Genomic DNA, 24,870 nt, shown 5'->3' on the forward strand with positions numbered 1-24,870 from the left:
ATGTACAATTGTGACCATTTTGAATACAGGAAAACTTATAGTATTAGTAATTCTTGTAGTTGATAATGATTTGCAATTGTGTTGATGCTTTTCAGAATTTATTTATTTATAGTTTGTTTGTCTTGTTTGTTTGTTTTTGTAAATATAACTAACTAAGCCTGAGTGCCTTGTGATTGTGGTTACCAGAGGTTCCGTTACAGTGGGTGGGGGCAGGGTCGGGAGATTTTTTGTCAAACCCCAATTTATTTTAAGTACCCCCCCCCCCCCTTGCCATAGCCCAAAATGTTGATTTAGTATATTTTTGTTTCTGTATGAGTGTCTAGTTGAGGTTTTCCATTGTTTTCCAAATGTGTTGTTTATTTCTTCCTATCAGATGTACAGCCATTACAGATTGGAAGAACAGTTTTATTTTTATTTTGTTTTGTTTTTAAAGTTTTTGGCAGTTTCAATTGTTCACTATTTCTAATGAGACTTCACAGTTTTTGCAACTTTATTTTTTTTTCTTGAATACGTAAAAAAAAAGTTTAGGTTCTGCAGTGAAAGCTAGGTGGGGGGTTGGGTAACCGGAACCAAACAATTATTTTTATTTGGCCTCATCCTCATGTACATCCTGTACTACACAATGCATATATTACAAATCTATCTGTGTAAGACTGAGACAGTGAGAATGAAATGAAACAAAAATTAATATCCAGTAGTAGTAGTAACAGAATGACATGACATACCACACCTCAAGAAGTGTTTTTCTAAAGAACTACTGATATATACTCACTGACAGGTATTTTATTGGGGGTTCCATTATTTATTTCAAGATATCATAATTTTACTCGATTAAGGCCCCTGGTTTCAAGCAAAATGAATGCACATGATACTAGCGATATGCAACTCTATGAAATTTTACTATATTAAGACCTCAATTACTGGGGTTTCAATCAAAATTAATGTACACAATACTAGTATGCAACTCTATGTAAATTTTACCAGATGTCCCCCATCTTGTTTATGCACATTTGCTGCATAGAGATTTGGTTATCTTTTCGCTACGTTACTTGACTGTCTGGAAACCATGGTAACAAAAATGGGGAAATGTCACAAAACTGGCAGAGTTTTCCATATATTTTACCATGGCAATATATTCGTTGGCGAGTGTATGTCAATTACAGCAACCGTGCTTTGTTTTGTGATGTTTTCCACCTGACCAACCAACCAACCAACCAACCAACCAACCAACCAACCATTCCTGCCATGTCTCACATCACTCATCTTAATTCATACCCTGCTGTATATAGGTTACATAGGTTGACAGCCCCCTGCATAGATACTATGATGAATACAAGACAGTGCCAACATGTTCTCCTGAATGGCTAGTAGATGGCTTTACAAACTATCAATACCTGTTTGGGGGTCAGCGACCAATTTTACAGGTCACCTATACTTTTCATTGCTTCCCAAGGGAATAGAAAAATTATTCCATGTATAATAACTAACAAATGATAGATTAAGTTATAATTAATTTCGAAAAAGTCTGTATGTATGTATGTCTATTTGACCTTTCACCTAACATCTCATTTGACCTTTGACATTATCAGTTCTGTGTTTAGTACATGAGTGTGAAGCTACCATCATATTCATATTCATCTTCACTTTCAAAACTTGACCTCTACGCTCAATGTGAATATGATGATAGCTTCACATGTTCATCATCAGACTCGAAGTCTTCCGAATGGGTACGAATGTGTGTTCAGCAAATCACATAAATCCTTCATTGACAGTTTGAAATCATGTGATTGTAGGTATTTTTCACTTGATTCGTGTGGATTTGCATGCTCTCTTTTTATTTTTGCCAGAGTATCCAATTTGCACCATGAATTATTGTTGTCATATAAAATCTAATTTGGATGTTTAGTATGCCTTTCCCATATCTTTTCAAATGAAATATCAATATTTGGGTGTACAAAAAACCTGTATGGGTAATGTAATAAAAATAAGTAGTTGACTCGCTCACTGGATCTACACTCTTATACACATACACACGGTGACATTTCCTCCAAAGTCTGCCCCGAGATCAAATACACATGACATTACAAAGACTGATTAATACAGCCTGGCTGGCTGTGTTTTGATTTCCCGCAGTGTCGCTATCTTTGAAACATAACAAACCCCACTGGTGAAATTTACACAAAATAGTCACTGTGTTATCAAGACCGCAATTATCACAATGTATGTAGTTCCCTTGATCGGGGACGATCAATGTAATCGATTGTAAACAATAATGGTCCATTACAATAATTCATGGTGCAAATTGGATACAAGTTACATCAAATTAGTCAATCTCAAGTTTAAACAATCTCTACTAACCAATCCTATATTTTCCTAATTGACCAATCAAATGAAGGTCAATATCAAATTCACCCCAATATGTATGGAATGTAGTAAAGCCTATATAAACCTTCATTTCTGTGTGATCTGTAGGAGTTATGTTAGATGTCAATAAAGTATGAATAGCTATCTTTATAGTATTTGGTTGTACAGCATCATTCCTTTTCTGAACCTGTTTCTAGACAATTCCCTTACCCCATAGTAAGCTGACCCTGAATATGCCATTGCTACAAAAATTATGACAAACTATATAATTTGCTATCTGATTTACTATCTGATGTCTGCAGTAGTTTATAGCAAAAAACTTATGTGAGTGTTTTGATAAAAGTGTAAAATTGAGATGACCTTGTAATCAGACTATGACCTTGACCTTGGATTTAAACGACCTTGTGATAAGTGATTTGCTTGTACTCTAAAACCTATATATGGACACTTCCATCATATCTATAGCAATTCGGAACCATGAGATATTCAGTATTTACATATTTTGGTATAATCACAGATCTCGATACCAGCTGTCTTGGGAACAGAATTTTGTTACGAACGAAGCCAAAATACACTTTTGCTGCAAAAGACTATAATATAATTTGCTATTTGAGACCGATTTGCAGCCTGACACATTATGTCTTGGTGGTAGTTAGGGAAAACACCTGTGAATATTGACAGCAGTTGTCTTGGTAACAGCTTTCTGTTACAAACAACTTCATATATACTTTTTTTCACATTTTTCGGAAAGATTTTATGTTTGGCTATTTTCTTGACTGTCTTACAGCTTTACAAGTCATATCTGATGGAAGTATACAGAAAAGTATCGATGAATGTTTCGATAAATTTGACAAATTGAGTTGACCTTGAAGTTTGACTATGGCCCTGAGCTTGAATCGACAAGGTCATGTAATCATTGAGTTCCCTGTCCCCTAAAATATTTATACACAATTCCTCATTGCACAGATGAATAAATGTGGATATCTAAGGGAGTGGTCAATTTGACGGGGGGGGGGGGTTCAGAATGCTGTCATTACACTAAGGCTAGAATTATTTTCTATTCATCTATTATTCTTGGATGGAATTATTCATAACTTGAGGGTACATAAAGGGAGGGTCCAATATTTAGAAGGGGCCTCCACAGTTCTGGCACTGTAATATGGCAAGCATAGCTTTCTTTCTTTCTTTCTTTCTTTCTTTCAGTCTTTCTACTATTACTGGATGTACTGATGTAAACATTTCGGTACATAACGGAATAACACTTTTTTGGCAGTCATTACACTATTGAAAGAATTATTTTCTTGGATGGAAAGATTTATAACTTTAGATCACATAAGGGGAGTGTCAAATTTTAATGGGGGAGGGGGAGGGGGTAAGAGTTTTCATTTCAATGTCTTACCATAATATGTTTTATTTTTTGTGATTTTTAGTTTAAGATTTTTTTTAAAGTCTTTCCTAGATGTGGTATCACCTAATACATAGACTAAAGATGCAAAGACTTGTCAGATACAACTATATATATATAAAATACCGCCAATGGCGTTGTAGCACAACTGTACAGTTTTTAAAAATGTTTATCCATATGGTAGTCCATGCTAACAATAAGTGTTCATTTGCCTATCCAACCATGTTGCTATCTTTACGATATATGTGATTATTTGGCTGTTGCTATGGACGTGGTCTTGTTGCTAGGCATATTTACATACATTTTTTGAATGTTTATTCAATTGTCTATTAATCCCCATTGTTATCTTCGCAATATATGTGATCATTTGGCTGTTGCTATGGGCGTGGTCTTGTTGCTAGGCACACTTGCATACATTTTTGAATGTTTATTCATTTGTGTTTCTATTCCTGTTGATATCTTTGCAATATACATGATTATTTGGCAGTTGCTATGGGCGTGGTCTTGTTGCTAGGCAAATTTACATACATTTTTTGAACGTTTATTCAATTGTCTATTAATCCCTGTTGTTATCTTTGTGAGATACACGACCGTTTGGCTGTTGCTATGGGCGTGGTCATGGTTGCTACGGTATTTGCATACATTTTTTGAATGTTTACTCATTTGCCTACCATATGATGTTGTTATTTGACCAAAATATACTGCCATTTGGTTGTTGCTAAGGGCGTGGTCATGGTCGCTAGGGCCAATTTTGTCAAAATGTTTTGAAGAATAACACTCAGAAACATCTCACCAAGCTTCAGACTCGATGACCAAGTACTTTTTGAGATATAAGTTTTTGACCAAAAATGAACATTTTTACACCTAATTTGCATATCACTCATGGAATCATGGTATGCTTAATATTTCTTTGTCCATACATCCCTAGATACATTCCCATTAAATTTCAGCCCAATCTGCTCAGTAGTTTTGGAATTATAGATTTTCAACCAAAAAGACACATTTTTAGCCCTAATTTGCATATCACTGATGGAATCATCCCGTCATGAACAAATCTTACTTTACATCCCCTTAAGAATGTTCCCACCAAATTTCGCACCAATCTGCCTAGTAGTTTCCGAGTTTAAGTTTTTTGACCAAAAATCACATTTTTTGACCCAAATCACACACCTGTCATGCGATCATTTTGATTTGAACAATTTCCCAACTAGACACCCAAGGTAATGGACCCACCAAATATTGTGGCAATCGGTTCAGCGGTTTTTGACTTTACAGTTTTACGGTTTTTGACAGACAGACAGACAGACGCCGGGCGATCCCTATAGCACTACTGAACCTCAGTTCAGTTGTGCTAATAAATATCATGGACATAGGCGCGGCAAACACGTATGGCACAAAAAGTTGTAGTTTGCAATCAAATCTGATAATTGCAAACATTTTTAACATTAATGCCTGTTTAGCTATTGTTGTCAATATTCCATTGTAATCATCTTATCTTTATGTCAACCACTCTGCAATCAATGTTGTTTTGTAACTAAATATTGTTTTATTATTAGTAATGAGCTACTTATTGATACACTTACCAATGATTCATTTATAGGCAATGATCTGATTTATTTACTGATACACTTACCACATCTGCATAATTGACATCATAACCATTCTTCAAGTAGAATTTAACCTTCTCTATATCTCCACGTTCAACAGCATCAATGAGATCCTAATATAAAACAAACATATACAATGATTAGACTAATTTACACCAGTTTCACAAATAATGTCAAAATTACATTAAAAATATGCTTACTGCAAACCCAGTGTTAAAGTGACCAAATTAATGAGGATTAGGTATTTATTTTGAATTTTTAATTTATAAAACAACTTTACTGTATTTTCTAATTGAAAAAAAAATAATGTGAAATAATATCTACCAATTCCTTGTTTGTAACTCAGTAAATTGAAAATCAATAAAATATGTCTAAAATGTTTGTTATTATGCAAAAAAATAACAAAGTGTTTACACTTTTTTCATCTTTTTTGCATCTTTTTTGTAATCAAATGAGTTACAAACAAGGTCTTGGTATATGTTATTTCACATTATTTGTTAAATTAGGAAAACACAGTAAAGTTGTATTATGAATTAAAAATCCAAAATAAATACATAATTCTCATCCATATGGCCACTTTAATAATATTATAATATTTCCTTTTAGACAACATTTAAATATATATATCAAAAATATACATAAGGTAGCTGTCTATTTTATCATTCACACAAATGATATTATGTAATATTATATGATTAATATGTAATTTATATCAATCTATTTTAATTAATATCAATCCATATAAAACACACTTTTTTGTCACTTCAATTCAAACATATGATTATTGTAAAACACAGGTAGGGTTGATTTGAACAGTTTTATTTGAGATCATTATCATTTTGTCAAATCACAACAACCTGGAAAGACTTTACATAATTGTATGATACAAATCATTAGATTAGCTTTGTAGATCAAATGATTTATAAAGGTTATAAGACACAAATAGTTGTTTTAGCATTAAGTTTTCAATCTGTCAAAATCTAGTTAAAGCTGACCAATAGGTGGCGGTATGGTCAGCAGATTAGTCAGCTGTAACAATGAATATCATTCTGATGAGGATCGTCAACAAGACAGATCAAAAGCTCAATGCTAAAAACATTTTGAACTGATTGTGCGTTATATCATTATGTAATACATTCACAATGCTAAAACATGTAACATTAAAAAGCTATATTGATGATGGACAACTGATATATACACATACTCTATGTAAATTAGAATATTAACACATGTATCTGTGTTATGGTTTCTAAGAATTACTGGACTGTAAGATATGTCGTGACGTTCCGCCCTCACTGGCCTCTGATGTGTGAGGGCGCCCCATCATGGTGTACCTTACAGACTAAAGAATTACATGATTATACATCTTTACAAAGTTTGAGGAAATTTAAATCTGACCATGTCATCTGATACATTTAGATATTTACAAGATACGTTTTCATGTATGACGTCACTGTACTACACCTAGCCATTTCACAGCTACAGACTTTATTGTTTCAGGGGTGAGGGATGTAGCTGCCTGCTGGGGGTGTAGCTGCCTGCAGGGGGGATGTAGCTGCCTGCTGGGGGTGTAGCTGCCTGCTGGGGCAGGGGGGGTGTAGTTGCCTGGGGTGTAGCTGCCTGCTGGGGAGGGGGAGGTTTGTAGCTGCCAGCTGGGGGGGGTGTAGCTGCCTGCTGGGGGGTGTAGCTGCCTGCTGGGAGGGGGGAGTAGCTCCCTCAATGGCAAGGGGCTGGGTAACCAAGACTACAGACTTTAAATGGATAGATGTACTTAAATAAATTAGTGACAATGGCATTATAGCACAAATCTATAATAATCACATCCTCAAAGAGCTTTACAATTATTACTCCATGGCACAGACCTATAGTGGCACAATGGCCCTTTACTTCCTCAACTCCCTGGGGAGCATACAATCAACCTCTATAAGTGCATGGGATTAAAGCATTCACATTCATTTCAACATCTATCCTACCAGGTCCCCAATTAATATAGCTAGGTTAACCAAAGCGCAATTGTGGTTCAAATCTTACCCGAGAACTCGTCATTCAGAAACAAATGCCAGCAATGGGCTCAACCCTGCAACCTGCAGATTCCTAGCCAGCCACTCTAAACATTCAACCATCATGACCCTACAACCTGCAACCTGCAGATTCCTAGCCAGCCACTCTAAACATTCAACCATCATGACTGCACATCTATCCACTTGCCTTATACCAATGATGTTATTGTACAATATATATATATCACTAATTCATTATTGCTATGAGTATAGTCTACATTGTAGTAGTCTATCAGCTAGCCCTCGGATGTTCTTCCGATAAAATACGACACACAGCCGAACAACGCTATTGAGGATGGAACATCCGAGGTCTAGCGAATGTCATCAGGATATAAATAACTGCCAATCAGAGAACCGTATTAGCGACAAGCACAAACAGAGGACAATAGCTAAATTTTCATGCATATTCATCTTAAGGAGGGGCTTGTAAAAATAACCACCAATGCGTTAACTAAAATGTATGAATGACAACGTCTACACACACATATATATGCATATATGGCCCAACCCACCGCTTATCGTAATCTCAATGGAATGTCCGGTCTGAAAATGACAGTCGCTAGACTGTTTGGGCAAGCCCTCACATGCGAACTTCGTTCGCTTATAGTTATAGCATCGAAAGAAAGCCCGAACGTCTAGCAGCAAGACTAACATTGTAGTAGCTTTAGCATGTATGTGTTCACCTGCCAAATGTTTAATTTGCCTACACAACCCTGTTGTTACATTCCCCACATACGCCATCAATTGGAGGTTGCTGTGGGTGAGGTATCAATATTTTAGCATGTGAGTTCACTTTTGGATATTTAACAGGCCTAGGTTGCCAAGCAACCAGTTACCTTAAACAGATGTTAATCTTTACAGCATTGACATTGAAATGTGAAGTAGCCCATAACAGATTTAATGATTTCATTACATCAATAAAACAAGAATCTTACATTTCCAGGCTGAAGTCAAAGTATTTTGTAATACAACAAATCACATTTTCAAACGTAAAATGCACATTTCTGATGCGATCATTTTCATTTGAACAATTTCCCAACTAGTCAACAGAAGTACCATGACTACAAAATATCAAAGCAATTGGTCTAGCAGTTTTTTACTTTAAGTTGTTTACACACACACACACACACACACAGACACACACACACACACACGCACGCACACACACACACACACACACATACATACACACACATACACACACACATACACACATACATACACTCACACACACACACACATACACACACATATACACACACATACATACATACACACATATACACACACACACACTCACACACACAAACACACACACACACACAGACAGACAGACACTTAGCGATCCCTACAGCACTACTGAACCTTATCAATTCAGTTGTACTAAAAATGAGTTAAAGGGGAACACCACTCAGTGAAATAATTGTATTTCCTGAGAGTTTTTTGGGTTTTAGATGACAATTTGTATAGTCATAATGACTCTTGGTTCCTTTTTAGTCTTCAATGGGTAAACTAATAATATTGGTGTGCATCCAAAGTTCAACGGCAAGAGGCTGGGTAACCAAGCCTACAGACTTTAAATGGATAGATGTATTTAAATAAATTGGTGACAATGGCGTTATAGCACAATGGCGTTATAGCATACAATCCATTGCAGCCTCTATGAGTGCACAAGATTAAAGCATTCACATTTCAACATCTATCCTACCAGGTCCCCAATTAATACAGCTAGGTTAACCAAAGCGCAATTGTGGTTCAAATCTTACCCAAGAACTTTAGTCATTCAGAAACAAATGCCAGCAACGGGCTCAACCCTACAACCTGCAGATTCCTAGCCAGCCACTCTAAACATTCAACCATCATGACCCTACAACCTGCAACCTGCAGATTTCTAGCCAGCCACTCTAAACATTCAACCATCATGACTCTACAACCTGCAACCTGCAGATTTCTAGCCAGCCACTCTAAACATTCAACCATCATGACTCTACAACCTGCAACCTGCAGATTCCTAGCCATCCACTCTAAACATTCAACCATCATGACTCTACAACCTGCAACCTGCAGATTCCTAGCCATCCACTCTAAACATTCAACCATCATGACTCTACAACCTGCAACCTGCAGATTCCTAGCCATCCACTCTAAACATTCAACCATCATGACCCTACAACCTGCAACCTGCAGATTCCTAGCCATCCACTCTAAACATTCAACCATCATGACCCTACAACCTGCAACCTGCAGATTCCTAGCCATCCACTCTAAACATTCAACCACTACAACCTGCAACCTGCAGATTCCTAGCCATCCACTCTAAACATTCAACAATCATGACTCTACAACCTGCAACCTGCAGATTCCTAGCCATCCACTCTAAACATTCAACCATCATGACCCTACAACCTGCAACCTGCAGATTCCTAGCCAGCCACTCTAAACATTCAACCATCATGACTCTACAACCTGCAACCTGCAGATTCCTAGCCATCCACTCTAAACATTCAACCACTACAACCTGCAACCTGCAGATTCCTAGCCATCCACTCTAAACATTCAACAATCATGACTCTACAACCTGCAACCTGCAGATTCCTAGCCATCCACTCTAAACATTCAACCATCATGATTGCACATTTTATATCCACTTGCCTTATACCAATGATGTTATTGTACAATATATATATATCACTAATTCATTGTTGCTATGAGTATAGTCTACATTGTAGTAGCTTTAGCATATATGTGTTCACCTGCCAAATGTTTAATTTGCCTACACAACCCTGTTGTTATATTCCCCACATACGCCATCATTTGGAGGTTGCTGTGGGTGAGGTATCAATATTTTAGCATGTGAGTTCACTTTTGGATATTAACAGACCTGTGTTGCCAAGCAACCTTAAACAGATGTTAATCTTTACGCCATTGACATTGACATGTGAAGTAGCTCATAAAAGATTTAATGATTTCATTACATCAATAAAACAAGAATCTTTCATTTCCAGGCTGAAGTCAAAGCATTTTGTAATACAACAAATCACATTTCCAAATGTAAAATTTCTGATGCGATCATTTTCATTTGAACAATTTCCCAACTAGTCAACCGAGGTAACATGACCACCAAATATCAAAGCAATTGGTCTAGCAGTTTTTTACTTTAAGTTGTTCACACACACACACACACACACACACACACACACACACACACACACACACACACATTCTCACTCACACACACACATCCACACATCCTCACTCACACACACATACACACACACACACACACACACACACAGACACTTAGCAATCCCTACAGCCCTACTGAACTTTATCAATTCAGTTGTACTAAAAATGAGTTAAAGGGGAACACCACTCAGTGAAATAATTGTATTTCCTGAGAGTTTTTTGGTTTTAGATGACAATTTGTATAGTCATGATGACTCTTGGTTCCTTTTTAGTCTTCAATGGGTAAACTAATAATATTGGTGTGCATCCTAAGTTCACAAAAATACATTCATTTCTCCAGTAACACCACTTTTCTGGATTGGAACCGTTAAAGGGGCATGGTCTGAAACGTCTATCTTTTTTCTTTCTTTAATTTTTTTTTTTTTTTTTGGGGGGGGGGTTATTTTTTGTTACCTGTATGTACCACTGACTGTAACTTGTTTAATGGTCAGTAATTCATATGCAAAGCCTATACCCTGTTATCTAATGTATTCTATACTAAGGAATACCATAATATTCTTTTATACTTACAGTATCACAGTAGTTTACAGAGTGAGAATTTTGCAAGCAACTACCAGTCATTACACAAGTAACAGTGAATGACTGTTTATTTGACCAACCAAAATTGTGCATTCTCCTACCTATTATTATGTTGTGACTCACATTTATACAATTACCGATAGTTGATTACATACTTTTCAGGATGAATGTCAATATATCGAAATGACAGTTCCAAAAAATAATTCCAGTTGTAGCTAGTTTAGCTTTAATAATTGATCAACTTTTATAGAACAGTCTATGACAACTTGCTGCTTTCACTTGATTCTAGGCAGTCAGAAGTACAGAGCTCAGGTTAGACTAATGAGGTTAAAACAAGTAATTTTGAAAACACCAACTTTTGAGGTGCTTTTCTCACAAATGTTTAGCCACAGAATCAAGGCAAATGAGGATTGTGTATTTTGGTTATATCCCATAACCAAAATTCAAAATCCCAAATTGCCCGGATTCTAGGCCAACAAACATATGACGATATCATATATGGAGTATCCAGCTTTCAGTACAGGTATTACAAAATTGGCCATAAAGATGAACTCAATGATACAACAGAGATAGTAATGCATCACTATGCATCACCCCCTCCTTTTTTAATTCTTGTTTATTCTGTATCATCGTCATCATAATTTGATGAATGTATCCAAATTGTCCAATACTTTGGTTTTTCACCTTCTTTCACCCTTACTATAGTTAGATTAATACATTTATAGTCTATGTACAGAGTACAAATTATATATTATATTAATACTAGATAGGAGTTAGTTGTAAAGTTATACATTTACAGTCTATGTACAGAGTACAACTTATAAATATTAATACTAGATAGGAGTTAGTTGTAAAGTTATACATTTACAGTCTATGTACAGAGTACAACTTATAAATATTAATACTAGATAGGAGTTAGTTGTAAAGTTATACATTTACAGTCTATGTACAGAGTACAACTTATAAATATTAATACTAGATAGGAGTTAGTTGTAAAGTTATACATTTACAGTCTATGTACAGAGTACAACTTATAAATATTAATACTAGATAGGAGTTAGTTGTAAAGTTATACATTTACAATCTATGTACAGAATACAACTTATAAATATTAATACTAGATAGGAGTTAGTTGTAAAGTTATACATTTACAATCTATGTACAGAATACAACTTATAAATATTAATACTAGATAGGAGTTTGTTGTAAAGTTATACATTTATAGTCTATGTGCAGAGTACAACTTATAAATATTAATACTAGATAGGAGTTTGTTGTAAAGTTATACATTTACAATCTATGTACAGAGTACAACTTATATATACAGTCTGGATGCTAACGTTGTTTCTAACTAAACCACATCTGGTCAAAGTCGCTCAATTAGCACAAAAAGTTGTTCATCCAATCAGTGAACCCCAACTTCTATAGTGATGTAAACACTGTATGAGAAGCATCCTGAGCTGACAAATATACCATATATGGACATTACAGTACCATATTTAGACATTACATATTAAGGGCCAACATAAACACCAACTTTATGACAGACTGTGATTGATTAACAAAGACATTATGTTAATGACCGTGTTGGTGGCTGTGGATGGATTTTAAAATGTATTTCATACATCTCATGACTGCTAGAGTAACGACTTTGACTATACTGTGAGTAGAGGTATAAATGGTAAGAATACTGTATAGGAACTAGACTAGTGGGTGGAGATGTAAATTGTAATGATACTGTATAGGAACTAGACTATGTGAGTAGAGGTATAAATGGTAAGAATATTGTATAGGAACTAGACTATGTGAGTAGAGGTATAAATGGTAAGAATATTGTATAGGAACTAGACTATGTGAGTAGAGGTATAAATGGTAAGAATATTGTATAGGAACGAGACTATGTGAGTAGAGGTATAAATGGTAAGAATACTGTATAGGAACTAGACTATGTGAGTAGAGGTATAAATGGTAAGAATACTGTATAGGAACTAGACTAGTGGGTGGAGATGTAAATTGTAATGATACTGTATAGGAACTAGACTGTGTGAGTGGAGGTGTAAATGGTAATGATAAAGGAACTAGACTATGTGAGTGGAGGTGTAAATGGTAATGATACTGTGTAGGAACTAGACTAGTGGGTGGCGGTGTAAATGGTAACGATACAGTATAGGAACTAGACTGTGAGTAGAGGTATAAATGGTAAGAATACTGTATAGGAACTAGACTAGTAGGTGGAGGTATAAATGGTAATGATACAGTATAGGAACTAGACTATGTGAGTGGATGTATAAATGGTAATGATACTGTATAGGAACTAGACTAGTGGGTGGCGGTGTAAATGGTAATGATACTGTATAGGAACTAGACTAGTAAGTGGAGGTATAAATGGTAATGATACTGTATAGGAACTAGACTAGTGGGTGGCGGTGTAAATGGTAATGATACTGTATAGGAACTAGACTAGTGGGTTTTGGTGTAAATGGTAATGATACTGTATAGGAACTAGACTATGTGAGTGGAGGTGTAAATGGTAACGATACTGTATAGGAACTAGACTATGTGAGTGAAGGTGTAAATGGTAATGATACTGTATAGGAACTAGACTAGTGAGTGGAGATGTAAATGGTAATGATACTGTATAGGAACTAGACTAGTGAGAAGAGGTATAAATGGTAAGATTACTGTATAGGAACTAGACTAGTGGGTGGAGATGTAAATTGTAATGATACTGTATAGGAACTAGACTAGTGAGTAGAGGTATAAATGGTAAGATTACTGTATAGGAACTAGACTAGTGAGTAGAGGTATAAATGGTAAGATTACTGTATAGGAACTAGACTAGTGAGTTGAGGTGTAAATGGTAACGATACTGTATAGGAACTAGACTAGTGAGTGGAGATGTAAATGGTAATGATACTGTATAGGAACTAGACTGTGTGAGTGGAGGTGTAAATGGTAATGATACTGTATAAGAACTAGACTATGTGAGTGAAGGTGTAAATGGTAATGATACTGTATAGGAACTAGACTATGTGAGTGGAGGTGTAAATGGTAATGATACTGTATAGGAACTAGACTAGTGGGTGGCGGTGTAAATGGTAATGATACTGTATAGGAACTAGACTAGTAAGTGGAGGTATAAATGGTAATGATACTGTATAGGAACTAGACTAGTGGGTGGCGGTGTAAATGGTAATGATACTGTATAGGAACTAGACTAGTGGGTTTTGGTGTAAATGGTAATGATACTGTATAGGAACTAGACTATGTGAGTGGAGGTGTAAATGGTAACGATACTGTATAGGAACTAGACTATGTGAGTGAAGGTGTAAATGGTAATGATACTGTATAGGAACTAGACTAGTGAGTGGAGATGTAAATGGTAATGATACTGTATAGGAACTAGACTAGTGAGTAGAGGTATAAATGGTAAGATTACTGTATAGGAACTAGACTAGTGGGTGGAGATGTAAATTGTAATGATACTGTATAGGAACTAGACTAGTGAGTAGAGGTATAAATGGTAAGATTACTGTATAGGAACTAGACTAGTGAGTAGAGGTATAAATGGTAAGATTACTGTATAGGAACTAGACTAGTGAGTTGAGGTGTAAATGGTAACGATACTGTATAGGAACTAGACTAGTGAGTGGAGATGTAAATGGTAATGATACTGTATAGGAACTAGACTGTGTGAGTGGAGGTGTAAATGGTAATGATACTGTATAAGAACTAGACTATGTGAGTGAAGGTGTAAATGGTAATGATACTGTATAGGAACTAGACTGTGAGTGAAGGTGTAAATGGTAATGATACTGTATAGGAACTAGACTATGTGAGTGGAGGTGTAAATGGTAATGATACTGTATAGGAACTAGACTATGTGAGTGGAGGTGTAAATTGTAATGATACTGTGTAGGAACTAGACTATGTGAGTGGAGGTGTAAATGGTAATGATACTGTATAGGAACTAGACTATGTGAGTGGAGGTGTAAATGGTAATGATACTGTATAGGAACTAGACTATGTGAGTGGAGGTGTAAATTGTAATGATATTGTGTAGGAACTAGACTAGTGAGTGAAGATGAAAATGGTAATGATACTGTATAGGAACTAGACTATGTGAGTGGAGGTGTAAATGGTAATGATACTGTGTAGGAACTAGACTATGTGAGTGACGGTGTAAATGGTAATCATACTGTATAGGAACTAGACTATGTGAGTGAAGGTGTAAATGGTAATGATACTGTATAGGAACTAGACTATGTGAGTGGAGGTGTAAATTGTAATGATATTGTGTAGGAACTAGACTATGTGAGTGAAGGTGTAAATGGTAATGATACTGTGTAGGAACTAGACTATGTGAGTGACGGTGTAAATGGTAATCATACTGTATAGGAACTAGACTATGTGAGTGGAGGTGTAAATGGTAATGATACTGTATAGGAACTAGACTATGTGAGTGGAGGTGTAAATGGTAATGATACTGTATAGGAACTAGACTACGTGAGTGGAGGTGTAAATTGTAATGATACTGTGTAGGAACTAGACTGTGAGTGAAGGTGTAAATGGTAATGATACTGTATAGGAACTAGACTATGTGAGTGGAGGTGTAAATGGTAATGATACTGTATAGGAACTAGACTATGTGAGTGAAGGTGTAAATGGTAATGATACTGTATAGGAACTAGACTGTGAGTGAAGGTGTAAATGGTAATGATACTGTGTAGGAACTAGACTATGTGAGTGAAGGTGTAAATGGTAATGATACTGTGTAGGAACTAGACTATGTGAGTGGAGGTGTAAATGGTAATGATACTGTATAGGAACTAGACTGTGAGTGGAGGTGTAAATGGTAATGATACTGTATAGGAACTAGACTAGTAAGTGGAGGTGTAAATTGTAATGATACTGTATAGGAACTAGACTATGTGAGTGGAGGTGTAAATTTTAATGATACTGTATAAGAACTAGACTATGTGAGTGGATATGTAAATGGTAACGATCCTGTATAGGAACTAGTAAGTGGAGGTGAAAATGGTAATGACATTGTATAGGAACTAGACTAGTAAGTGGATATGTAAATTGTAATGATATTGTATAGGAACTAGACTATGTGAGTGGAGGTGAAAATGGTAATGATACTGTATAGGAACTAGACTATGTGAGTGAAGGTGTAAATTGTAATGATAAAGGAACTAGACTAGTGAGTGGAGGTGTAAATGGTAATGATACTGTATAGGAATTAGACTATGTGAGTGGAGGTGTAAATGGTAATGATACTGTGTAGGAACTAGACTAGTGAGTGGAGGTGTAAATGGTAATGATAAAGGAACTAGACTAGTGAGTGGAGGTGTAAATTGTAATGATACTGTGTAGGAACTAGACTGTGAGTGAAGGTGTAAATGGTAATGATACTGTATAGGAACTAGACTATGTGAGTGGAGGTGTAAATGGTAATGATACTGTATAGGAACTAGACTATGTGAGTGAAGGTGTAAATGGTAATGATACTGTATAGGAACTAGACTGTGAGTGGAGGTGTAAATGGTAATGATACTGTGTAGGAACTAGACTATGTGAGTGAAGGTGTAAATGGTAATGATACTGTGTAGGAACTAGACTATGTGAGTGGAGGTGTAAATGGTAATGATACTGTATAGGAACTAGACTGTGAGTGGAGGTGTAAATGGTAATGATACTGTATAGGAACTAGACTAGTAAGTGGAGGTGTAAATTGTAATGATACTGTATAGGAACTAGACTATGTGAGTGGAGGTGTAAATTTTAATGATACTGTATAAGAACTAGACTATGTGAGTGGATATGTAAATGGTAACGATCCTGTATAGGAACTAGTAAGTGGAGGTGAAAATGGTAATGACATTGTATAGGAACTAGACTAGTAAGTGGATATGTAAATTGTAATGATATTGTATAGGAACTAGACTATGTGAGTGGAGGTGAAAATGGTAATGATACTGTATAGGAACTAGACTATGTGAGTGAAGGTGTAAATTGTAATGATAAAGGAACTAGACTAGTGAGTGGAGGTGTAAATGGTAATGATACTGTATAGGAATTAGACTATGTGAGTGGAGGTGTAAATGGTAATGATACTGTGTAGGAACTAGACTAGTGAGTGGAGGTGTAAATGGTAATGATAAAGGAACTAGACTAGTGAGTGGAGGTGTAAATGGTAATGATACTGTATAGGAACTAGACTAGTGAGTGGAGGTGTAAATGGTAATGATACTGTGTAGGAACTAGACTATGTGAGTGGAGGTGTAAATGGTAATGATACTGTATAGGAACTAGACTATGTGAGTGGAGGTGTAAATGGTAATGATACTGTATAGGAACTAGACTATGTGAGTGAAGGTGTAAATGGTAATGATACTGTATAGGAACTAGACTATGTGAGTGGAGGTGTAAATGGTAATGATACTGTATAGGAACCAGACTATGTGAGTGAAGGTGTAAATGGTAATGATACTGTATAGGAACTAGACTATGTGAGTGGAGGTGTAAATTGTAATGATACTGTGTAGGAACTAGACTATGTGAGTGAAGGTGTATATGGTAATGATACTGTATAGGAACTAGACTATGTGAGTGGAGGTGTAAATTGTAATGATACTGTGTAGGAACTAGACTATGTGAGTGGAGGTGTAAATGGTAATGATACTGTATAGGAACTAAACTATGTGAGTGGAGGTGTAAATTGTAATGATACTGTGTAGGAACTAGACTATGTGAGTGGAGGTGTAAATTGTAATGATATTGTGTAGGAACTAGACTATGTGAGTGGAGGTGTAAATGGTAAATATACTATATAGGAACTAGATTATGTGAGTGAAGGTGTAAATGGTAATGATACTGTATAGGAACTAGACTATGTGAGTGGAGGTGTAAATTGTAATGATACTGTGTAGGAACTAGACTATGTGAGTGAAGGTGTAAATGGTAATGATACTGTATAGGAACTAGACTATGTGAGTGGAGGTGTAAATTGTAATGCTACTGTGTAGGAACTAGACTATGTGAGTGACGGTGTAAATGGTAATCATACTGTATAGGAACTAGACTATGTGAGTGGAGGTGTAAATGGTAATGATACTGTATAGGAACTAGACTATGTGAGAGGAGGTGTAAATGGTAATGATACTGTATAGGAACTAGACTATGTGAGTGGAGGTGTAAATTGTAATGATACTGTGTAGGAACTAGACTGTGAGTGAAGGTGTAAATGGTAATGATACTGTATAGGAACTAGACTAGTGAGAGGAGGTGTAAATGGTAATGATACTGTATAGGAACTAGACTATGTGAGTGAAGGTGTAAATGGTAATGATACTGTGTAGGAACTAGACTGTGAGTGGAGGTGTAAATGGTAATGATACTGTATAGGAACTAGACTAGTGAGTGGAGATGTAAATGGTAATGATACTGTATAGGAACTAGACTGTGTGAGTGGAGGTGTAAATGGTAATGATACTGTATAGGAACTAGACTGTGAGTGGAGGTGTAAATGGTAATGATACTGTATAGGAACTAGACTAGTAAGTGGAGGTGTAAATTGTAATGATACTGTATAGGAACTAGACTATGTGAGTGGAGGTGTAAATTTTAATGATACTGTATAAGAACTAGACTATGTGAGTGGATATGTAAATGGTAACGATCCTGTATAGGAACTAGTAAGTGGAGGTGAAAATGGTAATGACATTGTATAGGAACTAGACTAGTAAGTGGATATGTAAATTGTAATGATATTGTATAGGAACTAGACTATGTGAGTGGAGGTGAAAATGGTAATGATACTGTATAGGAACTAGACTATGTGAGTGAAGGTGTAAATTGTAATGATAAAGGAACTAGACTAGTGAGTGGAGGTGTAAATGGTAATGATACTGTATAGGAATTAGACTATGTGAGTGGAGGTGTAAATGGTAATGATACTGTGTAGGAACTAGACTAGTGAGTGGAGGTGTAAATGGTAATGATAAAGGAACTAGACTAGTGAGTGGAGGTGTAAATGGTAATGATACTGTACAGGAACTAGACTAGTGAGTGGAGGTGTAAATGGTAATGATACTGTGTAGGAACTAGACTATGTGAGTGGAGGTGTAAATGGTAATGATACTGTATAGGAACTAGACTATGTGAGTGGAGGTGTAAATGGTAATGATACTGTATAGGAACTAGACTATGTGAGTGGAGGTGTAAATGGTAATGATACTGTATAGGAACTAGACTATGTGAGTGGAGGTGTAAATGGTAATGATACTGTATAGGAACTAGACTATGTGAGTGGAGGTGTAAATGGTAATGATACTGTATAGGAACTAGACTATGTGAGTGGAGGTGTAAATGGTAATGATACTGTATAGGAACTAGACTATGTGAGTGGAGGTGTAAATGGTAATGATACTGTATAGGAACTAGACTATGTGAGTGAAGGTGTAAATGGTAATGATACTGTATAGGAACTAGACTATGTGAGTGGAGGTGTAAATGGTAATGATACTGTATAGGAACTAAACTATGTGAGTGGAGGTGTAAATTGTAATGATACTGTGTAGGAACTAGACTATGTGAGTGAAGGTGTAAATGGTAATGATACTGTATAGGAACTAGACTATGTGAGTGGAGGTGTAAATGGTAAATATACTATATAGGAACTAGATTATGTGAGTGAAGGTGTAAATGGTAATGATACTGTATAGGAACTAGACTATGTGAGTGGAGGTGTAAATTGTAATGATACTGTGTAGGAACTAGACTATGTGAGTGAAGGTGTAAATGGTAATGATACTGTATAGGAACTAGACTATGTGAGTGGAGGTGTAAATTGTAATGCTACTGTGTAGGAACTAGACTATGTGAGTGAAGGTGTAAATGGTAATGATACTGTGTAGGAACTAGACTATGTGAGTGGAGGTGTAAATGGTAATGATACTGTATAGGAACTAGACTAGTGAATGGAGGTGTAAATGGTAATGATACTGTATAGGAACTAGACTAGTGAGAGGAGGTGTAAATGGTAATGATACTGTATAGGAACTAGACTATGTGAGTGGAGGTGTAAATTGTAATGCTACTGTGTAGGAACTAGACTATGTGAGTGAAGGTGTAAATGGTAATGATACTGTATAGGAACTAGACTAGTGAGAGGAGGTGTAAATGGTAATGATACTGTATAGGAACTAGACTATGTTAGTGGAGGTGTAAATGGTAATGATACTGTGTAGGAACTAGACTATGTGAGTGGAGGTGTAAATGGTAATGATACTGTATAGGAACTAGACTAGTGAGTGGAGATGTAAATGGTAATGATACTGTATAGGAACTAGACTGTGTGAGTGGAGGTGTAAATGGTAATGATACTGTATAAGAACTAGACTATGTGAGTGAAGGTGTAAATGGTAATGATACTGTATAGGAACTAGACTATGTGAGTGAAGGTGTAAATGGTAATGATACTGTATAGGAACTAGACTATGTGAGTGGAGGTGTAAATGGTAATGATACTGTATAGGAACTAGACTATGTGAGTGAAGGTGTAAATGGTAATGATACTGTATAGGAACTAGACTAGTGGGTGGCGGTGTAAATGGTAATGATACTGTATAGGAACTAGACTAGTAAGTGGAGGTATAAATGGTAATGATACTGTATAGGAACTAGACTAGTGGGTGGCGGTGTAAATGGTAATGATACTGTATAGGAACTAGACTAGTGGGTTTTGGTGTAAATGGTAATGATACTGTATAGGAACTAGACTATGTGAGTGGAGGTGTAAATGGTAACGATACTGTATAGGAACTAGACTATGTGAGTGAAGGTGTAAATGGTAATGATACTGTATAGGAACTAGACTAGTGAGTGGAGATGTAAATGGTAATGATACTGTATAGGAACTAGACTAGTGAGTAGAGGTATAAATGGTAAGATTACTGTATAGGAACTAGACTAGTGGGTGGAGATGTAAATTGTAATGATACTGTATAGGAACTAGACTAGTGAGTAGAGGTATAAATGGTAAGATTACTGTATAGGAACTAGACTAGTGAGTAGAGGTATAAATGGTAAGATTACTGTATAGGAACTAGACTAGTGAGTTGAGGTGTAAATGGTAACGATACTGTATAGGAACTAGACTAGTGAGTGGAGATGTAAATGGTAATGATACTGTATAGGAACTAGACTGTGTGAGTGGAGGTGTAAATGGTAATGATACTGTATAAGAACTAGACTATGTGAGTGAAGGTGTAAATGGTAATGATACTGTATAGGAACTAGACTATGTGAGTGAAGGTGTAAATGGTAATGATACTGTATAGGAACTAGACTATGTGAGTGGAGGTGTAAATGGTAATGATACTGTATAGGAACCAGACTATGTGAGTGAAGGTGTAAATGGTAATGATACTGTATAGGAACTAGACTATGTGAGTGGAGGTGTAAATTGTAATGATACTGTGTAGGAACTAGACTATGTGAGTGAAGGTGTATATGGTAATGATACTGTATAGGAACTAGACTATGTGAGTGGAGGTGTAAATTGTAATGATACTGTGTAGGAACTAGACTATGTGAGTGGAGGTGTAAATGGTAATGATACTGTATAGGAACTAGACTATGTGAGTGGAGGTGTAAATGGTAATGATACTGTATAGGAACTAGACTATGTGAGTGGAGGTGTAAATTGTAATGATATTGTGTAGGAACTAGACTAGTGAGTGAAGGTGAAAATGGTAATGATACTGTATAGGAACTAGACTATGTGAGTGGAGGTGTAAATGGTAATGATACTGTGTAGGAACTACACTATGTGAGTGATGGTGTAAATGGTAATCATACTGTATAGGAACTAGACTATGTGAGTGAAGGTGTAAATGGTAATGATACTGTATAGGAACTAGACTATGTGAGTGAAGGTGTAAATGGTAATGACACTGTGTAGGAACTAGACTATGTGAGTGACGGTGTAAATGGTAATCATACTGTATAGGAACTAGACTATGTGAGTGGAGGTGTAAATGGTAATGATACTGTATAGGAACTAGACTATGTGAGTGGAGGTGTAAATGGTAATGATACTGTATAGGAACTAGACTATGTGAGTGGAGGTGTAAATTGTAATGATACTGTGTAGGAACTAGACTGTGAGTGAAGGTGTAAATGGTAATGATACTGTATAGGAACTAGACTATGTGAGTGGAGGTGTAAATGGTAATGATACTGTATAGGAACTAGACTATGTGAGTGAAGGTGTAAATGGTAATGATACTGTATAGGAACTAGACTGTGAGTGGAGGTGTAAATGGTAATGATACTGTGTAGGAACTAGACTATGTGAGTGAAGGTGTAAATGGTAATGATACTGTGTAGGAACTAGACTATGTGAGTGGAGGTGTAAATGGTAATGATACTGTATAGGAACTAGACTATGTGAGTGGAGGTGTAAATGGTAATGATACTGTATAGGAACTAGACTATGTGAGTGAAGGTGTAAATGGTAATGATACTGTATAGGAACTAGACTAGTGGGTGGCGGTGTAAATGGTAATGATACTGTATAGGAACTAGACTAGTAAGTGGAGGTATAAATGGTAATGATACTGTATAGGAACTAGACTAGTGGGTGGCGGTGTAAATGGTAATGATACTGTATAGGAACTAGACTAGTGGGTTTTGGTGTAAATGGTAATGATACTGTATAGGAACTAGACTATGTGAGTGGAGGTGTAAATGGTAACGATACTGTATAGGAACTAGACTATGTGAGTGAAGGTGTAAATGGTAATGATACTGTATAGGAACTAGACTAGTGAGTGGAGATGTAAATGGTAATGATACTGTATAGGAACTAGACTAGTGAGTAGAGGTATAAATGGTAAGATTACTGTATAGGAACTAGACTAGTGGGTGGAGATGTAAATTGTAATGATACTGTATAGGAACTAGACTAGTGAGTAGAGGTATAAATGGTAAGATTACTGTATAGGAACTAGACTAGTGAGTAGAGGTATAAATGGTAAGATTACTGTATAGGAACTAGACTAGTGAGTTGAGGTGTAAATGGTAACGATACTGTATAGGAACTAGACTAGTGAGTGGAGATGTAAATGGTAATGATACTGTATAGGAACTAGACTGTGTGAGTGGAGGTGTAAATGGTAATGATACTGTATAAGAACTAGACTATGTGAGTGAAGGTGTAAATGGTAATGATACTGTATAGGAACTAGACTATGTGAGTGAAGGTGTAAATGGTAATGATACTGTATAGGAACTAGACTATGTGAGTGGAGGTGTAAATGGTAATGATACTGTATAGGAACCAGACTATGTGAGTGAAGGTGTAAATGGTAATGATACTGTATAGGAACTAGACTATGTGAGTGGAGGTGTAAATTGTAATGATACTGTGTAGGAACTAGACTATGTGAGTGAAGGTGTATATGGTAATGATACTGTATAGGAACTAGACTATGTGAGTGGAGGTGTAAATTGTAATGATACTGTGTAGGAACTAGACTATGTGAGTGGAGGTGTAAATGGTAATGATACTGTATAGGAACTAGACTATGTGAGTGGAGGTGTAAATGGTAATGATACTGTATAGGAACTAGACTATGTGAGTGGAGGTGTAAATTGTAATGATATTGTGTAGGAACTAGACTAGTGAGTGAAGGTGAAAATGGTAATGATACTGTATAGGAACTAGACTATGTGAGTGGAGGTGTAAATGGTAATGATACTGTGTAGGAACTACACTATGTGAGTGATGGTGTAAATGGTAATCATACCGTATAGGAACTAGACTATGTGAGTGAAGGTGTAAATGGTAATGATACTGTATAGGAACTAGACTATGTGAGTGAAGGTGTAAATGGTAATGACACTGTGTAGGAACTAGACTATGTGAGTGACGGTGTAAATGGTAATCATACTGTATAGGAACTAGACTATGTGAGTGGAGGTGTAAATGGTAATGATACTGTATAGGAACTAGACTATGTGAGTGGAGGTGTAAATGGTAATGATACTGTATAGGAACTAGACTATGTGAGTGGAGGTGTAAATTGTAATGATACTGTGTAGGAACTAGACTGTGAGTGAAGGTGTAAATGGTAATGATACTGTATAGGAACTAGACTATGTGAGTGGAGGTGTAAATGGTAATGATACTGTATAGGAACTAGACTATGTGAGTGAAGGTGTAAATGGTAATGATACTGTATAGGAACTAGACTGTGAGTGGAGGTGTAAATGGTAATGATACTGTGTAGGAACTAGACTATGTGAGTGAAGGTGTAAATGGTAATGATACTGTGTAGGAACTAGACTATGTGAGTGGAGGTGTAAATGGTAATGATACTGTATAGGAACTAGACTGTGAGTGGAGGTGTAAATGGTAATGATACTGTATAGGAACTAGACTAGTAAGTGGAGGTGTAAATTGTAATGATACTGTATAGGAACTAGACTATGTGAGTGGAGGTGTAAATTTTAATGATACTGTATAAGAACTAGACTATGTGAGTGGATATGTAAATGGTAACGATCCTGTATAGGAACTAGTAAGTGGAGGTGAAAATGGTAATGACATTGTATAGGAACTAGACTAGTAAGTGGATATGTAAATTGTAATGATATT

The 24,870-nt window shown here is 36.2% G+C and overlaps 1 protein-coding gene across 2 annotated transcripts in view; it reads right to left on the reverse strand.

Moving 5' to 3' along the window:
* The window catches only part of LOC144453241 (putative palmitoyltransferase ZDHHC13), a 194,533-nt gene that overhangs the window by 66,731 nt on the left and 102,932 nt on the right, over positions 1–24,870 (reverse strand). For both annotated transcript variants that reach the window (XM_078144511.1, XM_078144512.1), the window contains exon 6: positions 5,403–5,489. In XM_078144511.1, the coding sequence (XP_078000637.1) occupies positions 5,403–5,489 (87 nt within the window). The remainder of the gene's footprint in view (positions 1–5,402; positions 5,490–24,870) is intronic.

The sequence above is a fragment of the Glandiceps talaboti genome (assembly GCF_964340395.1).
Source record: "Glandiceps talaboti chromosome 19 unlocalized genomic scaffold, keGlaTala1.1 keGlaTala1_19_unloc_1, whole genome shotgun sequence".
Classification (NCBI taxonomy): Eukaryota; Metazoa; Hemichordata; class Enteropneusta; family Spengelidae; genus Glandiceps; species Glandiceps talaboti.